At 38.7% G+C, this 18,940-nt stretch overlaps 2 protein-coding genes and 1 long non-coding RNA gene across 3 annotated transcripts; 2 read left to right on the forward strand and 1 right to left on the reverse strand.

Annotated features, from left to right (window-relative positions):
- LOC108167111 (uncharacterized) lies at nt 1–8,380 on the reverse strand. The gene is made up of 3 exons (XR_001777515.1): nt 8,321–8,380; nt 3,064–3,124; nt 1–2,113 (listed from the first exon to the last, which is right to left on the reverse strand). It is a non-coding gene; the product is annotated as an uncharacterized LOC108167111 (long non-coding RNA).
- Nucleotides 3,633–6,971, forward strand: armc6 (armadillo repeat containing 6). The gene is made up of 8 exons (XM_008433835.1): nt 3,633–3,701; nt 3,948–4,093; nt 5,167–5,252; nt 5,338–5,893; nt 5,984–6,129; nt 6,219–6,350; nt 6,496–6,633; nt 6,720–6,971. The coding sequence occupies exons 2-8, from the start codon at nt 3,973–3,975 to the stop codon at nt 6,930–6,932; spliced, it is 1,392 nt and encodes a 463-aa protein (XP_008432057.1). The 5' UTR covers nt 3,633–3,701; nt 3,948–3,972; the 3' UTR covers nt 6,933–6,971.
- A 61-nt stretch (nt 8,381–8,441) lies between the features above and the next one.
- slc25a42 (solute carrier family 25 member 42) lies at nt 8,442–18,654 on the forward strand. The gene is made up of 8 exons (XM_008433836.2): nt 8,442–8,780; nt 11,658–11,829; nt 13,616–13,727; nt 13,883–13,908; nt 14,095–14,261; nt 14,350–14,466; nt 15,009–15,160; nt 15,730–18,654. The coding sequence occupies exons 2-8, from the start codon at nt 11,710–11,712 to the stop codon at nt 16,041–16,043; spliced, it is 1,008 nt and encodes a 335-aa protein (XP_008432058.1). The 5' UTR covers nt 8,442–8,780; nt 11,658–11,709; the 3' UTR covers nt 16,044–18,654.
- Nucleotides 18,655–18,940: the final 286 nt, after the last annotated feature.

Raw genomic sequence — 18,940 nt, forward strand, 5'->3', positions numbered from 1 at the left:
TGACCAGAGAAATCATTACATGTTTCTTCAGCCCAGGTAAAAAGGATGTAACATAGAACAATGGAGAGCAACCCAACTATGCACTGCAAACTTAAACTGATTGAAAATACMTCAATATTTTTCTGATTAGTAGCAGTTTCAATACATATTTACACTTCGAACAATGTGGAACATCAAATTACGTATGGGACATTAATAGTTTTACAGCCTATCTTCAATTTGTCCTCCATGAAACCTCACACTTAGTTTTCAATATTTAAGCACAACACTACGCAACATACTTACACATATTTGCAAAATGGGATTGTAATTCTAAACTTTCATGTTTAATACAAATATGGTAAAAAAAAAAAAACAACAACAAACAAACAAAACAATGAGTGGTATTATGAGTCGAGTTTTAATCAGTTATCAAATGTTTTGGGGAGAAAAGGCTTTGTTCTACTTGGCTACAAAAGTCCTGCAATTATTAGAATAAAAACTATGACAGCTTTAAAAAAAAAAAAGCTAAAACAGTTTCAGTGCAAAGGACAAAATCACAATTAAAACATTAACATCTAATAGAACAGAGAAGAAATACATAAGAAGAGGTGCATTTTTAGAGCAGTATGTGTTTGATTTTGTTCATTGTCAGTTTTTGTTTTAGATTTTTCACATCAAAATTGACTCACTAAAAACACATTTTAATGTTATACATTTAMGCTTTCACATTAATATACAAGTTTTGCATACAATTCTGCCAAAGGCAGCAGTTGCATCACTTTGTATAACAGGAAGAACATTTTCTGAAAATGTGAAGCTTTCGCTTCCAATATTTTAAGTCACCAGAAATCCATTTTTGATGGCCCATAACTCTTAAGATTACAAAAGTAAGGATCTTAGATGTATTCTACCAAATGACACTATGATGCTACTTCTAATTTCTTAAATCTTCATTTGTTCTTACACTGCTGTCGGTGGCTCTTCCTTTTACCCTCTGCAGTCTGTTATGACTCTGGCGTTGCATCAGCTCTCCTGTGTCTCATTCTCCCAGACAGCATCTTGTTCTCAGAGCACACCGCACATGYRGTTAGTGGGTCTGTTCTGACTGAGGCGGAAACCAAACTGCAGGAGGCTGCCTGTTCCCGAAGTACTTAACACAGCACCAAATATTTTCACTGTCAATCCAATTAGAATGTAACAAGTCATGACATAAAAGGCCAGTGTTGCATTCAAATGAGCAGCATCTATGCTCAAGAAGCCTGAATGCAGTCGCTGCACAATTATTCTGTGGGGTCTTTTTTATTGTGATTATTTAAAACTGGGAGTGCAAGTAAAGCATAGCWTGTAATGTATTTTATAGCAAAATAGGTGCATCTTAATTCTTTGAAAAGGTAAAGTGCTGTTAGGGTCTTCATAAGGTCGCTTGTCTCTGATAACATAAGGGTAGCASCARTCTGCTTTAATATAACGCTCAGTCTGGTTTGCAATTACATCTAGCCACAAACCCTTAAAATTGAGAATTAAATATTCTCAATTTAATTGTAAAATCTTCAAAACAAAGTAACACAGAGGAWTAAAAATAGCCAGGTCTGTATTACAATCGATCAATATGTCCTCAGCTGAATTAAAACTAACATGTGAGACCAAGTTATTATTTTGAAACAATACTATGTTTATACCCAAATAAATGTTCACAATTTTATCACGTCATGATCAAACATTTCAATGTGATTTATTGCGATTTTATTTGTTAGACCAGTAAAAAGAGACGTTTTCAAGTTTTTTTAATTTCCAAATAAACATCTAAAAAGTGTGTTAAGTGCATTTGCATTCAGCCTGCTTTCTACTGATTCCCCCAAAAATAAACATCCAGAGCTCCACATGTCTGAGATCTTGGTGTTGCCATGTCGTTGCTTTCTCGCATGCCTTCATGCAGAGCAACAGCTGCAGTTATTATCCCATCTGCTGCTCTAAGATTGCTGTGCAACTGTTTGCATGTCTTGATGGATAAGGGATGTAGTGATCWGCAGACACACCCTGTGGTTTCCCAGAACAAATAAGATGGAGAAAGCAAAACTGGAGCAGATGGGCCAATATGTTTAGATCCCCGGCAACAGACATCTTCAAAGTCCTAAAAAAAAAAAGCCTTACTTGATTATGCGGATCTAAAACATTTCGTCTTGGAATTTACAAAAAGTGGACGTAGGAAACAAAATGTTGGAATAAAACCAAACTCCCTCCACCTTCTYTAAAAAAAGAAGTTTGTGGCAATAATGTGACAACATTTGTGAGAAATGTACAAACCATAGATTAATYTGTTTTGTAACATTTACAATTGTCACATTGTGGCCAGTGAGATACACCAACAACAGGAGAATTTGTTAATTAGAGTTGATCTCCAAATCTAGATAAATCCATGAGTTCAAATTAATTTAAGTTTGACACCTAGGAAGAACATGAGAAATTCAACTGCAGAGAAGCTGTTTGCCTGTGCTTTAGCACCAGAGGCCATGAGGAAGAAAAAGATTATATATTTGTTAATATGTTGTAGCTCCTGCAMGAGTTAACTGAAAAGAAAAATAGGAAATGAATAAAGAAATGTTTCAGTATGCTCTTCTCATCCAACAGCATGTGAAACTAGTAAATGAGAACCTGGGTTACAAAGCATCACATCTCAGAGAACATTCACAGTGTATCCAGAAAGTCTTCGCAGTGCTTCACTTTTTCCAYGTTTTCCCCCCAAATCAAGTCAAATCAACCAAATTTACCACAGGTGGACTCAATTTAAAAGATGATGAGTGGAAACAGCTCAGATTTGAACTTCATAACAAACGAGTGAATACTTCTTCTATTTTTAATATATTTGCAAAACCTTTCAAAAACATTTTTCCTGTCCTAATAGGGTATTTGTGTATGACAATTTAAAGGAATAAGATTAATTAAATACAATTTGGAACAAGGCTGCAAAGCAACAAACAAAGAAGCACTGCGAATACTTTCCAGATGTGCTGTAACAGACTAAAAGTGTTTTCTTTTCTTCCCCCAACAACACTCTGATGATCTCTACAGCTTATGACTCACCTCTTAAACGGACTTGTGCCTTGATGAGTTGGCACATGACAATGGACTCCAGATGGATGATCTGCATAACAAAAAGAGAAAGTGTTAGATATAATACAAAAATGCCCCGAGTTAGTGGAACTGTTACAAAATTACAATACACCAATGGGTATGCATTTTTCAAATTATTTTGTTATAATACTGCATTTTATTTTGCAGACAGTGGGTGTAGCTTTCAGTTGTAGATTTTTTGGCAAATAAAACTTGAAATTTGGGCTCACTAAACATTAAATTGTGAACTGTCGCCACACTTTTTACACATATATTTAATCATCATGTTCCCTTTATTTTGAAAGGACGTTCTTTGAAATAACCTTACAAAGAAACACTTCCGCACTCTGCATTACTTTTTTTCAGTTGGCATTGTTATTGATATCTGCAGAGAACTTTACTCACCTAAATTAAATGTTTGTTTATTTATTTAAAACTGCTAACAGGAACGAATGTTTGCAGTCTTTGTTTTAACGGACAAAATATCTGCGTGCACAAAGTTGGGCGGATTTTGCTATTCACAAAACTCACTTGCGTACTGATACCCGCTGCGCTACTTTCGTACATCCAATCACACCGCGAAGCCGGTTGTCTGTTGCTACACAGAGGTAACTGTTTGCTGTTTTTCACAGATTTTTTCGAGGTTAATATTTTAGATAAGAGCTTTATATTGTACGGTAAATATTTTATTTAACTGTGGGTTTACTGCTGCTTATGCAGTGAAAAGGAGAAATAAAATGAGCCATCCATTAGCTAGCAATAACGAACATCATTTATGGTTATAGAAAGTGGGGCTTGGTTAGCATTAAATAGTGGTCATCTTTTAACACCGCCATGTTCGTGTTTTATGTCAGAGTGGGGAAGTAACAGCGCGAAGAAATGTCGAAGCGACGGATCACCCAAGAAACATTTGATGCTGCTGTCCGGGAAAACATGGAGGAGTTTGAGATGGATCCAGATGAGGCTCTGAGGGAAGCCGTGGAGCAGTTTGAGTCTCAGGGTAAAAGAACTAAAGAAATACACCCTAAAAATCAAGAGGCAAAGCCACAACAACATGTGGCTATTTAAAATATAAAGTACTTGTTTTTGTATCACTGGATACAAAAACATTGCAGTATTTTACAGGTCTATGTAAGTGCAGAAAAATTTGTGATTCTATTTTATGGCATCCATTCATCCAACCATCTTCTATTCATTTTGAAATTCGGTATTTGAATTATTATTATATTGAAAAGCAGTCATAATCACATTACTATGTGGAAAGTACTGTTTGGATACAATAATCTGAATAGCATAGAAAAAAACGTCCTTAAACTGGGTAGTTGTATCTCAGAGAATTTACTTTAAAAGACGTTTTTAGTTTTTAAATTACTGAATGGCTTGGCCCCAAGATACCGTAACTATTGAGCGCATCTAAATACAAGCTGCACCCGCCAACTTTAAAAAGATAGTTAGTGGGTTTTTGGCCAGGTGCATTAAGAATAGAAAAAACAACAAGTCTGAAAATATACATCTAAGAGACAGAGATGTTAAAGTTTACAGAGAGTGATGGGAACCTTGTGATGATGGACAAGAAGGAGAAACCTGGAACAAAGTTGGGTTGATGAATTCCAGCATCATCATTACTAGTCARCAATGATATTCAAGGAATATGCAGCCCTAATTCATACTTAAAAATGTCAGTTTGTAAAAGGTTATTTTGACACCAAAAAATGTTTAGAGCCCTGCACCAGTGAGTCACAACGGATGAATGAAACCTCTGTCTCCTGTTTGTATATATTTTAGCTCAACACAATAAGAACGAGATGACATTCAAATCTATTCCAATTCAAATTATGTGATTATGTGCAACTCACATATAAAAAGGTGCAACAGTTGTCTAAGCTCTAAAACAAAAGCAAAAACATTGAAAATGAACATCAACAAACACTGAACTTAGTTTAATAAATGACAAGGTAAAATGTAGGTGAAACACTCAAAGATGGACTGCAAACACAAATCTAAGCTTGTTTTAGAGCTCAGGTCATCTTAACATGGGAATATGGCCGATAACAGGTTTATTTGCTGATGCAGGTGTGGATCTCAGTTGCATAGTGAAAGTTGTTCCTGCTGCATCATCTGATGACAATCAGGACGAGCAAACTCACGAGGTCTTACAGGTGAGTCTTGATCCAGCTGATAAAAACATTCGTTTGGTACGCGACCTGTAATTTTGACTGTGTTCATGTCTTGTCCTGATCGCAGGCTTTGGAATCTCTCCGGATTGGAAACAACACTGCGACAGCAGACATAAAATGCTTCACCGAGCAGTGCTCGCTTGGATTTGCGCAGAGGTACTTGGCTGCTCAGAAAGGCGCGTATCCCGTCATTCTCTCCTACTGCCAAAAGAGCGTGGAGGAGCAGGACTGTGCCTTGGCTGGGCTGTCCGCTCTGGCCGCGCTGACAGACGGACAGCCAGACCTGTTGGACAAAGAGGGACAGCAGTTTCTTGTAGATGTTCTTCAAAAGTACCAGGCAGATTCATCGGTGACGTGTGTCGCCATCTGTGTGGTGCGTCACTGCTGCATAAAGCATGAGCAGAACAGACAGGATCTGGCGAAAGGCGGAATGCTGCCGCTTCTTACCGGTGCCATAACGCGACACAGCGACTGCGCCGCGCTCGTCAAAGAGGCCTCCTGGGCCCTTCGGGTCATGACGTTTGATGACGATGTGCGGGCTACGTTTGGGCACGCTCACGAACACGCCAAGAGTATTGTTCTAGAGCACAATGGGCTGAAGATTTTAATTGAGGCTGCAAAAGGTGAGGCCATCTGATCAAGTTTTTTGGTCTGTAAATAAAGCGCATTTCATTGCTGTAAGAACTTTTATTTTGTGTGTATCTGCTCCACAGCTCATCTTAGCAACACTTCTGCTCTGGGTGAACTGTGTGCCACTTTATCCCGACTGGCCGTCAGGAACGAGTTTTGCCAGGACATCTGTGATCTGGGAGGATTAAAATTCATGATGACTTTACTTGCGGACAGCTATGAGTCACCGGTAGTGTACACAGAAAAAAACAAAAAAGCAAAAAACAGATTCAAGTGTGCTTTTCTTTTTCTTCTCTGAATTGTTTATTGCTCTTGCAGGAGTTGGTCCGGCAGGTCCTTAGCGCCATACGTGCAATAGCAGGAAATGATGATGTGAAGGATGCGGTCGTTAATGCCGGTGGGGTTGACCTTATTGTTATTGCCATGAATCGACATATCAACAACCCTGCTGTGAGTCCTACATGGATATTACTTCTCTGGCTTTAACTTTAAATGCCTTGTGCAGTACCTTGTGAAAGTATCCACACCCCAACCTGTTGACATTTTTGGAGACGAACAAATGACGATGCTGGACCGTGTCCATGCTCTCCTGCAGGTCTGCGAGCAGGCCTGCGCATGCCTCTCTGTTCTCGCCCTGCGAAAACCCAACAACTGCAAAGTCATCGTGGAGAACGGAGGCGTCATAGCAGCCGTGCAGGCCATGAAGATCCATCCGGGTTCTGTGAATGTGCAGGTAACATGAGATGACTAAAACTGGTTGTGCTCACTCAAAGATCGCCAGCTCTTTACGTCTGACCTTTCCTCCCTTTTATTAAACAGAAACAAGCATGCATGCTGATAAGAAACCTTGTCGCGAGAACGCGTAACTACTGCCAACAAATCCTGGAGCTGGGAGCAGAAGCTCTGATATGTCAGGCTGTGCAGACGCACGAAGACTGCGGTGACATCGGTAAAGCTGCTCTCAGAGATTTGGGATGCAAAGTGGAGCTTCGGGAGCTCTGGACTGGGAAACATGGCAGCATTACCAACTGAGTTTGGAATAAAACAACAATGGTCATGTTACAGCTTTAATATCTTCAAAGAATGCTGTAAGGTTGCTACACTGTGTTCATGGACAACGATTAATACAAATACACCTATCTGGTTTCAATGTAGATGTTAGTACACAGTTAATGTACTCTGGTAAAACCCAAATATTAATATTCCAAAAAAAGGAGCAATACATTTTGCAAACATGTGAAACTCAATGCAAATAGAATTTTGTACAACTTTTTAATTTTTTTAATGTTCATTAGGTGTACATTTTTGTTCTGTGTGAACTTTCTATTCAGTATTGTTATAATTTATATCCTATATTGGCTGAGCCTCAACACCAAGTGAATGCCTTGCACTGCTAATTTTCTTTTTTAGCTGGTAGTTTCTTTTTGTTTCATTTTTATTCCCCACTTACCATTTACATTTTTATATTATTCAATTTTGTTTACTCTTCTAATTTGCATTCAAATAGGCATATTCAATATGACTGAATATATCACATTCGTATTCTTTGTGAATATGAATGTGGCATTGTGGGAAATGCCACATTCATATTCACAGAGAATACGAATGTGACATATTCAGGCATTTCCCACAATGCCAYATTCATATTCATAAAACAGGCACTACTGAAGTTCTGAATTTACCCTAAATAAAAAAGTAAACAAATACAATATTGTATTTACTTTGTACCTCACCTCTCACCCCATGACAGCTGAAGATAGGCATCATCATCCTCTTGTGTTACAAGTAAAAGAGAAATATATGTAACATGGATTCCAATTGAGTTGTGTAGAGTAAAATTTACTTACTGAAATGTATTTTTTGAAAAGTTTAATCAAGCTACCAGAATGGAGCATGTTACTGAGAACTGACTGTCACTGAATTAGTTTAGTCAAAGTTTAGAAAAAAAAAGTTAATCAAAAGTTGGCCACAAAATTTTTATCAATGTATTTCTAAGTAAATATGATTTATACCATCRGCAATAAACATAATATTTTTGAAGATTATTCCAGATATGGAGGTATTTTTAGTTAAAAATAATAATGGGGAAAAAAATCCCATAGAAAGACTTAATTTTTCCACAAGTCGTATCTGAAAAGTGTGATGAAAGTGTGTAGAAAATTCTAGACTTCATGGCTAAGATCCCTGCCAGCATGCCTATTTACCCCGGTTCTATTTATTAACTAAATAACCAGTGGCATGACTGCAGATTAAATGACTGAAGGCTGTTAAACGTAATTACATGATCATAATAATCTTTTCTCAACWATTTCAATTTATYCACAGCAGAATAATTTTCCACAAAAAAGAAAAACACCAGTGAACTGGAAACATTACAGTAACCATGGGAGAAAATAAAACAAACAGGGAAAGCGTCTTACTTTTAAGGCTGTCGTTCACGCCCCTCTAACCAACCTATCCAAGCGTGCTTCGTCTCGTTTACACTTCATTTCCCACAATGCCACGCTGCTCGTCCTTGTCAAATCTTCCTCGGGTGGCTGACAGGAGTAGTAACGGTGGAGATACAAGAGCGTGGATGATGTCTGTCACATGAAGTCACTGCTGGGCGGCTGGCGTTTTAAGCTGTACAGAAAAATAGTGCCTTTGAAGTCCAGATATAACTTCTGTTAGCATTCTTCCATGGTTTATGTCTCCGCTGCGCTGTAGAACAGAGTAGTGTTGACGGTAATGTAGCGGGAGGAGCTAACAGCTAGCTTACGTTACTTAACCTACTACCAGTTGGTTAAACATCCGCTGAAGATCCCGCAGACGACTCAAAGTTAAACATCAAGAGTGGGATATCAACCCCTAAGAACCATTCGAGCTGGTGTGAGCTTCAAGGTAAGGTACCGGGTGTTTATTTTTCTAGATGGCTTCATTTAGGTGGATGCAAATTTTCACTGGGTTTGTTTGTGGACAAGCCTGGGACACCAAGCAGAGCTCGACACTTAAATTATTTCAGCAATTAACTTTATAAATGTCGTCACATCCTAGTTGAGTAATATGAACAGTCACAATACAAAAAGAGCCCCATGTTTTATATGTTGCTCCTCTAACACGCCAGATTCAGATGACTGCAGCTCAACCAAAGCCTTTAAATTAGCCATCAAATGAAATCAGGTGTGCTGGAACAGGGAAACGCCTAAAAAAAACACGTAGGGCAGTGTGCCTTGAGGACCAGGGTTGGGAAACACTGGTTTAAGGGGTGAGTGGTGGTTATAAGTTTGTCACTTATGACCAAATACATACATACATACATTTTAACAAAGATTTAAAGTAAATAAAATGTTTAAGTGGACAAAGTTTGTTTGTTTCATCAGATAAGCTTCAATTATCTCTCCTAAATAATATTTATTAGCGTGGGAAAAATGTAGGAACCTTCTTTCAGCCAGCTGAGCAGCAGTTTGGAGCAACAGGTGAGGCAGGGTCAGCTTAGTTTTTCTTTAAGCGCCATACCTCCTTTGACATTTCATTAAAATACTTTTAAACCATACCGTAATGGTGTTATGGAAATATTTTCTCTGCTTGAATTGACTAATAAGTCTTTTTTTTTGGCATTTTTTAAAAATCTGTTAGTGATTGTCTTATCAGCAGACATTAGGTGGCCCAGTTGAACCGGAAAGTTGGCTAAAATATGAGGAAGACTTTATTATATAGGCAGGAGTATTGGTCAAGAGAGGAGAAAAATCACAAGCATAAGGAAGAAGGAAGAATTGGGGAGGAGGTGAAACAAAGGCCTCTTATGTGTTCATCTGAGAGTCTGTTCTCTTAAAGCTGTGGCGTACTGAGGCCAGAGTTGGTTACCCCTAACTACACGACTTTCCAGGAGACTCGCTGTTTGTACTCTTGTTTCATGGCTGCTTCTGTCCTCTCTTTGTCGTTGTGCTTCATTTCTGCGAAATGTTCAGTTTTAATTTTTAAAAGTTTTCAGCTGCCAGGGAATTTGAACAGAGAAGGCAACAATCTACCAAAATAAAAAGTTCTGAAGTTTGGGTTTGATTTAATCGTTCTGAATCTCTTATCGTTTGTATATTGAGCTGAACTTAAGCACTGCTTTTTGCAGACAAACCTTGTCCTAGTTGACAGTGACTTCAGTTTGTGGCTCSTCTCAGGTCTCACAGCATCACAGAGGTTTTTATCTCATTGTCTTTCTGGCTAACCCTCACTATGCCGGTTTTGTTTGCTTTTGGCACAAAACAAAGGAAGCTATTGTTCTTCAGGGCTTTGGTGATGAGACACACAGCTAAATGCTAGCTGGGACAAAGAGCACTGAGCTAGAGAGAGATTTCTATCTGTACTATTTTTCTTTTTTTTATCGCTATCTCAATTTATTGCACAAATAAATAAATTAGTTGTCAAAAGATCTCTTACTGGAAATTTTAGGATCCGTTCAACTAATTTTATTAATGCATGCAAAAATGAATACATTTTTTTATGAAATGCAGGAATCTTTGAAAATAAATGTACATGTTAGCACACAGATTTACACTTAAAGACAGATTTTTTTTCACTGCTTCAAACAGAAAATGTGTTCCCTCCTTGTTTAATAGTAAAATTGTCTGAGCTTTTCCTGTTCGGGTTGAGTTAGGTTTACTTGAATAATTTCTGAACGTAATTGATGAGACCTGAGATTGTTTTACTTTTCTCAAATTTAGTACTTGACAAAAGTAAGATTACTGTGCCTTTAAAGACTTTGGAAAAGCCCAGGTGAGGACATCATTACTTGTTTAGCTTAAGCTAAATGAAGATGCATATGATGATGTATTTWGAGGCACACCTTAAACAGACYGCTTCCTTAAGTGACATCATAAAAAAGCTATTTGCAATAAATCACCTAAACTGTAAAAAGATTACTCAAAGGTCATTAAGTCTTAAAAGACAATTCTACCAAATAATAAGAACATTTCTCAAAACTTTTGAATATAAAAAAAAAAAATCTGAAATAATCGTTGTTGTTCTTGCAGTTGAACTAATTTTAATGTCTGAAAAAAAAATGTTTTGTACACCTTATTTAAATATCTGCTTTCAACTGTACATTCCAACACTCTCAGGCTTACGTATGTGACTAAAAGTTGTGAAGCTGACCCAATGTTCAACAGTGAGCCACTAAAAGGGTCAAAGATTACATGAATGGCCAACTTGTGTGGTAAAATGATTAGCTCGTGGGAAAGCAGGTAAGTCCCTTTGTCTCCAAAAGTACTGGGATCCCAACTCAAAAGGTTCATCGCTAAAACCTGATCTCAGTCAAGTGTTTTCAGACTAGAGTGTCCTGACAGTGGAGGACGTGCTCTAAAGCTGAGATCTGGTGTCTTTGGCACTGGAGTTTGCTGAAAAACACAACAGATGGACACCTTTCACCTACTTACAGCTAGAAGTCCTCAGCTGTGTCCTTCATGGGCCTGTTTTCTTTACTCCAGCGTGACATGTGGAGGCTTGTCTTGGCAGCCATCTGACACAACATTTTGTCTTTTCTGATTCTTCTTGCTCATAGTGTCGTAAATGGAATAGATCTGTTTGTGTTCACATAATGTAGCTGTTCTTAAGGCAAGCTCAGGTTTGTAAGCAATGTTTGCATGGGAGCAAAGTCATGCTTTGTCACTTGATCCTGATGCTTTTCTTTAGTAGCAAGAGAATACATTTAGTCATGACACCATGCTTGTTTTATATTTAGTCCAACCTGAAACTGATCTCTCTTTTCTTTCTGCTGACCTCTTGCAGCTCTCACCTTTCTGTGGTACTTGCACCCCCGTCCTCCCTGTGAGTTAAATGCATGAGTGTTCTTGGTGAATCCGTGGGGATGGGAAGTGGAGTCCAGAAAAAGCTGTCCCCGCTGACGAAAGGAGAGGTCCTGCCGACCACTTCCTCCAGCCAGTCGGAAGCAAGCTCTGAGGTGACGCCCCTTTTTTATGAAGATCTATACATTCACTAATCTTAAAAAGGAAAAAAATCATTTGGGCTATTTGAGTCAGAAGGCAGAAGCCTTATCTGACTGTTCATCCCCCCTTTTGGGTGTCTGCCCCCCTCTGCTGCTGCATCGTTGTGGAAAACCTGGAGCAGCAGAGATATCTGAGGCTTAGATGTTTACTGATTTAAAAAAAAACAAAAAACTTTTGGGTTGTGGCTTATAGTCCGGTGCGGCTCATAGTTCGGAAAATACGGACTATAATCCTTCCTGGATTTTTTTCTGTGAAGAACCCAGAGAGGGTTATTTGGCTATTATTTATTTCATTAATAGTGTTATTATTTATTTCCTGACTTTTGTTCTGTGAAGAACCCAGAGAATGTTGTTTGATTGTGCTTTCTGGAAAACAATACATTTTTGCATTTAGGCACGCCTGCAAACGTCACACTTTTTCTGTTACAAACTGACTCCGGCCCCCACCAGAGAAGGGAAAAGTTATGTGGCCCTCACAGAAAAACGTTTGCGGCCCCTGATCTAAAGTATGTAAACTAAGTGCTCCTGTTCAGGGTTGCTAAATATCCTCTGGTCTAATTCCATTTCTGGGTTGGGAGAACAGGAGTCTGAAAAGTAGTCTAACAATGTTGATCCAAAAGTGTCCTCTGGGCTTCTGGTCTCTGCATCTAAATTGTGAGTACTCTACAGTTTCTGAAAAAATAAACTAAAGTGACTAATTTAATTCTTTTTCTGGGTTAAAAGTGAGTAGTCATAGTTTCTAACAAGTAGTAGTTCTAATTCCTTTTCTGGGTTGCAATAATAGGAGTCTCTCTGTATAATAATCTAAAAATTAAATAGTAGAGTAAGGCTGTAGTATCAGTGCGTCCGATGTTCGTATCGCAGACGTCTGGTCTACAATAACTGTGACTTAATATATTGCAAGTGCTATGAACTTACATTTTACTTACCAGTGTCATATTTAGCCAGTTAGAGTCTCATGGGAGCAGATTCTCACCCCAGACACAAAATGCTAAGTCACAGAGTGACAGAAGCACATATGAGGCACACAAAGAAGAAAATGGGCATATATGCCAAATCATGACATCATTACAAGCGTAGAGACAAACTACAATATAAGATTCAGTTGAACAAAAACTTGTATGTAAGCAGACCCTGGACTTACATGCCACTTATTTAGTGAATCTGGTAACCTGGCAAGAGGTTAAACACACAAATCAAGCATCTCTGAAGAACACATACATTCAGTTAAACATTAACTCACTTAACATTATCTGCAGCCACAGTGAATTAAGGCGACGTATGAAGGTGGAGGGCTTGACTCCCTTAAGCATTTTTCTTTTCCATGTGTATTTTTATGCTGAAAATGTTTAGTTTTTTATATTCCTAGTAGTATCGGAAATTCAGGCTTTCCATGGATTTCATTACATGATGGAGCCTTGATTAATACATTTTGTTATCAGTAAAGGCATCTTCATAAATATTACGTTATGAATGCCTTACAAGGCTAATATTTTTATCTTTTATTTTAGGATATCAATTTCTACTGTCTGCAATCCATCCACCTCTTATTGTTTCTAAAATCAGCCATCTGACTTTCACTCTGCTTCATTCTATGTTTGACTATTTTAACATCCGTTTATGGGATGATTTGCGTTTATCCAACAGTAACTCTGGCTTGATAGTAAACATCATTTTAAGCACACCTGTGTTCCTCTACGGACATTGTTTAGAATAACAGGATTTCTCCATGGCTATGCAGGACATCCAGCAGAGTCGATCAGTCCTCAATTCGCTTTTCTCTGGGGCTTTAGCCGGAGCCGTGGCCAAGACCGCCGTGGCCCCGTTGGACAGAACTAAAATCATCTTCCAAGGTAATATAGCTCTACTGAGCTATAAGTAGTTTTACATAGAAAAAGACCTTAAGGAATTGTAGGTTAATATTATTTTCCTTCAAATAAACTGGATGAATGAGGAATGATGTATGGAGATTAATCATATTTTCTTCATCTTTGTGGTTTTCTTCCAGTGTCCTCAGCAAGATTCTCCGCCAAGGTATGTTCATTAAATATTTGAAGTTACTCGAGCCAAAAAGTGAAATTTATCACATTTTGGTCTGGATATAAAAATCTGATTTAAACCGTTGGCATATTTCTTCAGACTATGATATGGTTTAGAAAGCTATGAAGGTGAAATAAATATCTTATATTAATTATTTCTTTTGTAAACACTATGCTACAGGAAGCTTATAAACTGATCTACCGCACCTACCTGAAGGATGGCTTCCTCAGTTTGTGGAGGGGGAACTCCGCTACGATGGTGCGAGTCATCCCCTACGCTGCCATCCAGTTCTGTGCACACGAGCAGTACAAAAGGCTGCTGGGGGGATATTATGGCTTCCAGGGGAAGTAGGTGTACTTTATTTTGTTCAGCTTGTGGGTGAAGCTCATTGTTCAAATGGTAGAATGAATTGGTGCCGTCGTCTCTTTGTTCCAGGACTCTCCCTCCAATCCCCAGGTTGGTGGCTGGGTCTCTGGCTGGGATCACAGCATCCATGCTGACATATCCTCTGGACATGGTGAGGGCCAGAATGGCTGTCACTCCCAAGGAAATGTAAGGCCATTTTTCAGAGTTTATGTATATTCTTCTTAAATGTTCTTCAGTAAGCTTAACAAGATTTTTTTAGTAGCTGCTGAACCAGTATGTACAACCACTTTAGCACAAATAGGATTAAATATGCAGCAAYATGGCAGGACACTGGACAAGTAAGAGCAAGGAATGCTGTATAATGTTTCATCAATTAAATTGTCAGTGTACAATGTCGGACCTCAAGGGAGGATTCCCTGGTTAAACACACTTAATTACATTAAATGAATGATTCATTAGGCATCTGCTACCCTAGACATAAAGCTGAGTAGGTTATTCAGTTCAGCCATGTTTGACGAGCAAAAATATGTAGGATTTGGACACAGTGTAAGATTGTTGCTGCTTCCTGTTTGTCTTGGTGATGTCACCTGCTTAGCCAAGACTTGGCAGCCATGTGGCAGAGAGCTGAACTCAACACAGCATGCTGCTTTGATTCTTGTTTTTGATAAATTTTACTCTGCCAACAACAAATAAAGACATGTTTTAAGTTTTTTCCACCCTCTGTTTAGGTACAGCAACATTTTACATGTTTTTGTGCGAATCTCTCGAGAAGAGGGCATGAAGACGTTGTATCGAGGTTTCACTCCGACCATCCTTGGTGTCGTACCCTACGCTGGTCTCAGCTTCTTTACTTATGAAACGCTAAAAAAGTTACATGCAGGTACTAAACACTTTGATTTAATTTCTTAATAAAACAAATAATTTAAAGCCAATTTATTTAACTTGGAACTTTTTTAACATGTTATGTTGCAGCTACAAAGTTCAATGTCTTTCATTGGGAAATTTATGTAATAGATCAACACAAAGTAATAAATAATAGTGAAGTAGGAGTGGACGATATTTACTTAAGATTTTGTCATGATATCTTCTGGTCCTCTTTGGGATGGCAGTGAAACTGTGGATAAAAAATATTTTTCAAAGCCTCACAAAGACTGCTTTTAAAACCCCCAAAACAAACGCATAATCATCAAAATACATCATCATACAAACAAGTTACATTAATAACTGTGATGTATTCACTGCGCAGCACACAGTAACTCTATTAAATAATTTTTTACTACCATTTTCAAACTGAAATCTTTTGCTATGACTGCACAATTTTGTGTTGGTCTATCAATTAAAATCCCAATAAAACACATTGATAATAGTTTAACAAATGTGTGGAAAAGTTCAAGGGGTGTAAATACTTTTGCAGCGTGCTCCTGCCTTATAACTTCCTGTCTCATGCAGAGCACAGCGGCCGCTTGCAGCCTTACTCCTATGAGCGTCTGGCTTTCGGAGCCTGCGCCGGCCTCATCGGCCAGTCGGCGTCCTACCCTCTGGATGTGGTGAGGCGGCGCATGCAGACCGCAGGGGTCACAGGTCACACGTACGGCACCATCCTGGGCACCATGAAAGAAATCGTGTCCGAGGAGGGGGTTATCCGAGGCCTGTACAAAGGTCTCAGCATGAACTGGGTCAAAGGACCTGTAGCAGTGGGGATCAGCTTCACCACCTTTGACCTCACACAGATCCTCCTGAGGAAGCTGTATCAAAAGGGATAAACCCAGTAGCACCAGAGACCCAGAGAGGACGCCGCCGAGAGTGGAGTGACCTGATCCCACGCGCTGCTGGACATGAAGCAGAACAGGAAACTGAGAGAATGTTTATTAGTGGAAAGAAACAAACGCACAAAGACTAACAACGGGCTCCTTAGGTTGAAACGTGAGGTGAACGTACCTGCTACAACCTGTTAAGTGCAATATGATCACTTTATTGCGTGCTTATAAATTGTAATGCTCCAGCCCTGTGGAGAGGATTTCTGTGAAAGTTTAGAGGTATGGACATGGAGGTCTCACTTTGGGTTTAAGCCGTTAAACCAAAGGTAATAATCTGAGTTTGTTACAGATTATATGTTGGTATGTTTAAAAACAGAGTTGAGTTTTTTTCCCCACCACTGTATGTCATAGCACTAACCACAGCAACTAGATCAAAAGTTCAAGGTGTTTTCAACTTCACCCACAGGTAATTAAATAAACACACAAGCTGTTTTATGCCAGTGCCAAGACAGTTGAGTATTAAGTGTCTATATTGTTTATGTTGATTTCAGTGTAGACATGTTAGCTTTTTAAAAAGATTTTTTTTTAAAAGTGCATCAGTACAGATTTCGTGCCCCCCTGACATGTGGTTGTTGAGGAATACATCGTTCTGATCTCTTAATCAAACACTTCCTGATGTAATCCAGTAAAACGCCCCCTAGTGAATATCATCGTTGTTAGGTTTACAGTCTTGTTGCTGCTAGCGCTGTAGCTAATTTGTTTTTAACTAGTGTTGAGGATTGAAGATGTCCAAGACTGAGGCATTTTAACGACCCTCCTTATCTGGATACAGGTGATGTCTTCCGTTTGCTGTCAGTACTGATAGCTTCTTGGTGTGTTTCCATACATATTTTTAGAAGAGAAAATATGATTACTGTGGCTGTGAAAGGTCACTGAAACAACTTTGAAATCTCCCTTTCGGGGAGGATTAACAGTGTAGAGCTGTAGCAGCAGGGACTGTCTGAATAAGCCGACTGGAAATATGCAAACACCTACCTAATATGTGATTTAAAAAAAAATTTTGTTGTACTTTTTGTAGCGTTCTCAGTGTTGTCTTTATCTAACTATAACACATTGTGAGTTGGTGTCAAGCAAACGACTTTCTACAGCCAAATTGCTCATTTTGCCTTCAGTTCAGCAGCTTAACACTGGGACATTATTGATGCAAGCTGACTGTCGCTGAAGAGCGCCAGTGGTTTCTATACTTAGAACTGACATACCAAGGCAGGATGGTTGAGCTCCTAATGCACAGCCAAGTGGAGCAGAGTGCAGGTCCAGGCAGACTGGAGAGCAGGACATGATTTGTATTTTATGCCCTTATGGAGCTGAACAACATAATTTAATGTTTGATTGATGCATTTTCTTTCTATGTCCTCCATAATTTTTTGCAGCCCTCATAAAGATGCGTAAAAAAAGCGTTTGGACAAATTAGTTTTTTCTTTCTTGCATGTGAAAATAAAACAACCGAGCACATTTATTCATGCGGTGGGGGGAATCCCAGTTAAATCCCCTCAGGGTATATATACTCTGATGCACTCCAATGGGATTCCCAGGGCTACGGAAGTGAAACTAGCCCACAGCATTACAGATCCTCCACCATACCAAGCAGCTGGTTTTGAGCTCCTTTCCTACATAGTACATCCTTTGTTTCACAACAACCTCTGCTGTTTTTATTTTTATTTTTTTGCCAAAAATCAGTCCCATCTGACCAAAGCACAAGGTTTCAGTAAAATTCTAAGTGGGATGCTTTTGAACTCATCTCCTACGAGCTACTGGGAACCAGTAATCGCCAGTTGCATTCATATCGATTTCCGATCCAACTTTGTAGTGACAAACCTTGATCAGCTTTGAGTCTGTAACCATGACGACGTCTGAGCCAGCGCATGAGGCTCAAATAACACGGTAACTACAGCCTGAATGAAGGTTAATTTCTGACACAAGTGCCTAGCAGCAACAGCTTCGTTTTTAACATAACTGAGTTGATTCTGCTAACCTATGTTGACGTTTTCACGTGGTTTTGAAGTGACGAGTGTTTAAGAATCAGCAGCTGTTTGAAAGACGTTTTAATATCAGTGACTGAATGTATTAACTACTGTACAGGTCCAGATTTACTATGTGAATTTTGTAAGACTAACTGCCTTGCAGAGTATTTTTGCCTGAGGTTTTATCGTTCTTATACAAGATTCCCAGTTCATTCCAACACTTTTTGGGCTGATATTTAAGGAGTTTCATTTTAAAATGATTTTTAAAAATGACATTTAATGTCTGCTTCTCTACAGAGAGGACAGAAAGACAATCAGAAAAATGCCAAAATAAAGGTGGAGGTTTTGCTCGTTAATCGGATAAAATTGGATGACAACAGCTTTAATAGAAAAAAAATAACTATGCTGCGGCAGATGATATTGTGGAGTTTACTGTGGTTGCAGCTGTTTTTGTAACTCCTTAATTTGTGCCAATTGAATGTAACATAGCTACTAAATAGCCTCATCATCTGTCCACTCTATAGTGATGACGGTGTATCTGTGGGAGTATGTTCAAATATCAGACTCTGCAAATAAAACTGGATGTTCAAGGTGCAGTGATTGGTATTCATCTGTTCCCTTTGTGTGTGTGTGTGTGTGTGTTTAATATATTCCTGTATAATGCAGCACTCATCATGATTAGCGCCATACCTGACAAAAAAAGAAAATCCAGGAAGAAAAAAAAATGCCATGCTTTCTGGAATAATAATGGGATGGTAGCTGTTCAAGATGGAGAACCTGCTATTCAGTTGATGCAGAGGTCAGTTGGTTTTTGGACTTCAGATCCATGTGACTCGAAGTGGATTTGTTCAAACTAGACTAGTTATTTTGCCATCATGGAGC

Source organism: Poecilia reticulata, linkage group LG17, assembly GCF_000633615.1.
Source record: "Poecilia reticulata strain Guanapo linkage group LG17, Guppy_female_1.0+MT, whole genome shotgun sequence".
Taxonomy (NCBI): Eukaryota; Metazoa; Chordata; class Actinopteri; order Cyprinodontiformes; family Poeciliidae; genus Poecilia; species Poecilia reticulata.

What these genes read in the sequence shown, in the direction of transcription:
- slc25a42 (XM_008433836.2), top strand. Translation starts at nt 11,710, where the DNA reads ATGAGTGTTCTTGGTGAATCCGTGGGGATGGGAAGTGGAGTCCAGAAA. An exon ending in AGTCGGAAGCAAGCTCTGAG is followed by an intron (nt 11,830 to 13,615) that starts GTGACGCCCCTT and finishes ATGGCTATGCAG; the next exon opens with GACATCCAGCAGAGTCGATC. An exon ending in AACTAAAATCATCTTCCAAG is followed by an intron (nt 13,728 to 13,882) that starts GTAATATAGCTC and finishes GTTTTCTTCCAG; the next exon opens with TGTCCTCAGCAAGATTCTCC.
- armc6 (XM_008433835.1), top strand. Translation starts at nt 3,973, where the DNA reads ATGTCGAAGCGACGGATCACCCAAGAAACATTTGATGCTGCTGTCCGG. An exon ending in CGGACAGCTATGAGTCACCG is followed by an intron (nt 6,130 to 6,218) that starts GTAGTGTACACA and finishes TTGCTCTTGCAG; the next exon opens with GAGTTGGTCCGGCAGGTCCT. An exon ending in CGGGTTCTGTGAATGTGCAG is followed by an intron (nt 6,634 to 6,719) that starts GTAACATGAGAT and finishes TTTATTAAACAG; the next exon opens with AAACAAGCATGCATGCTGAT.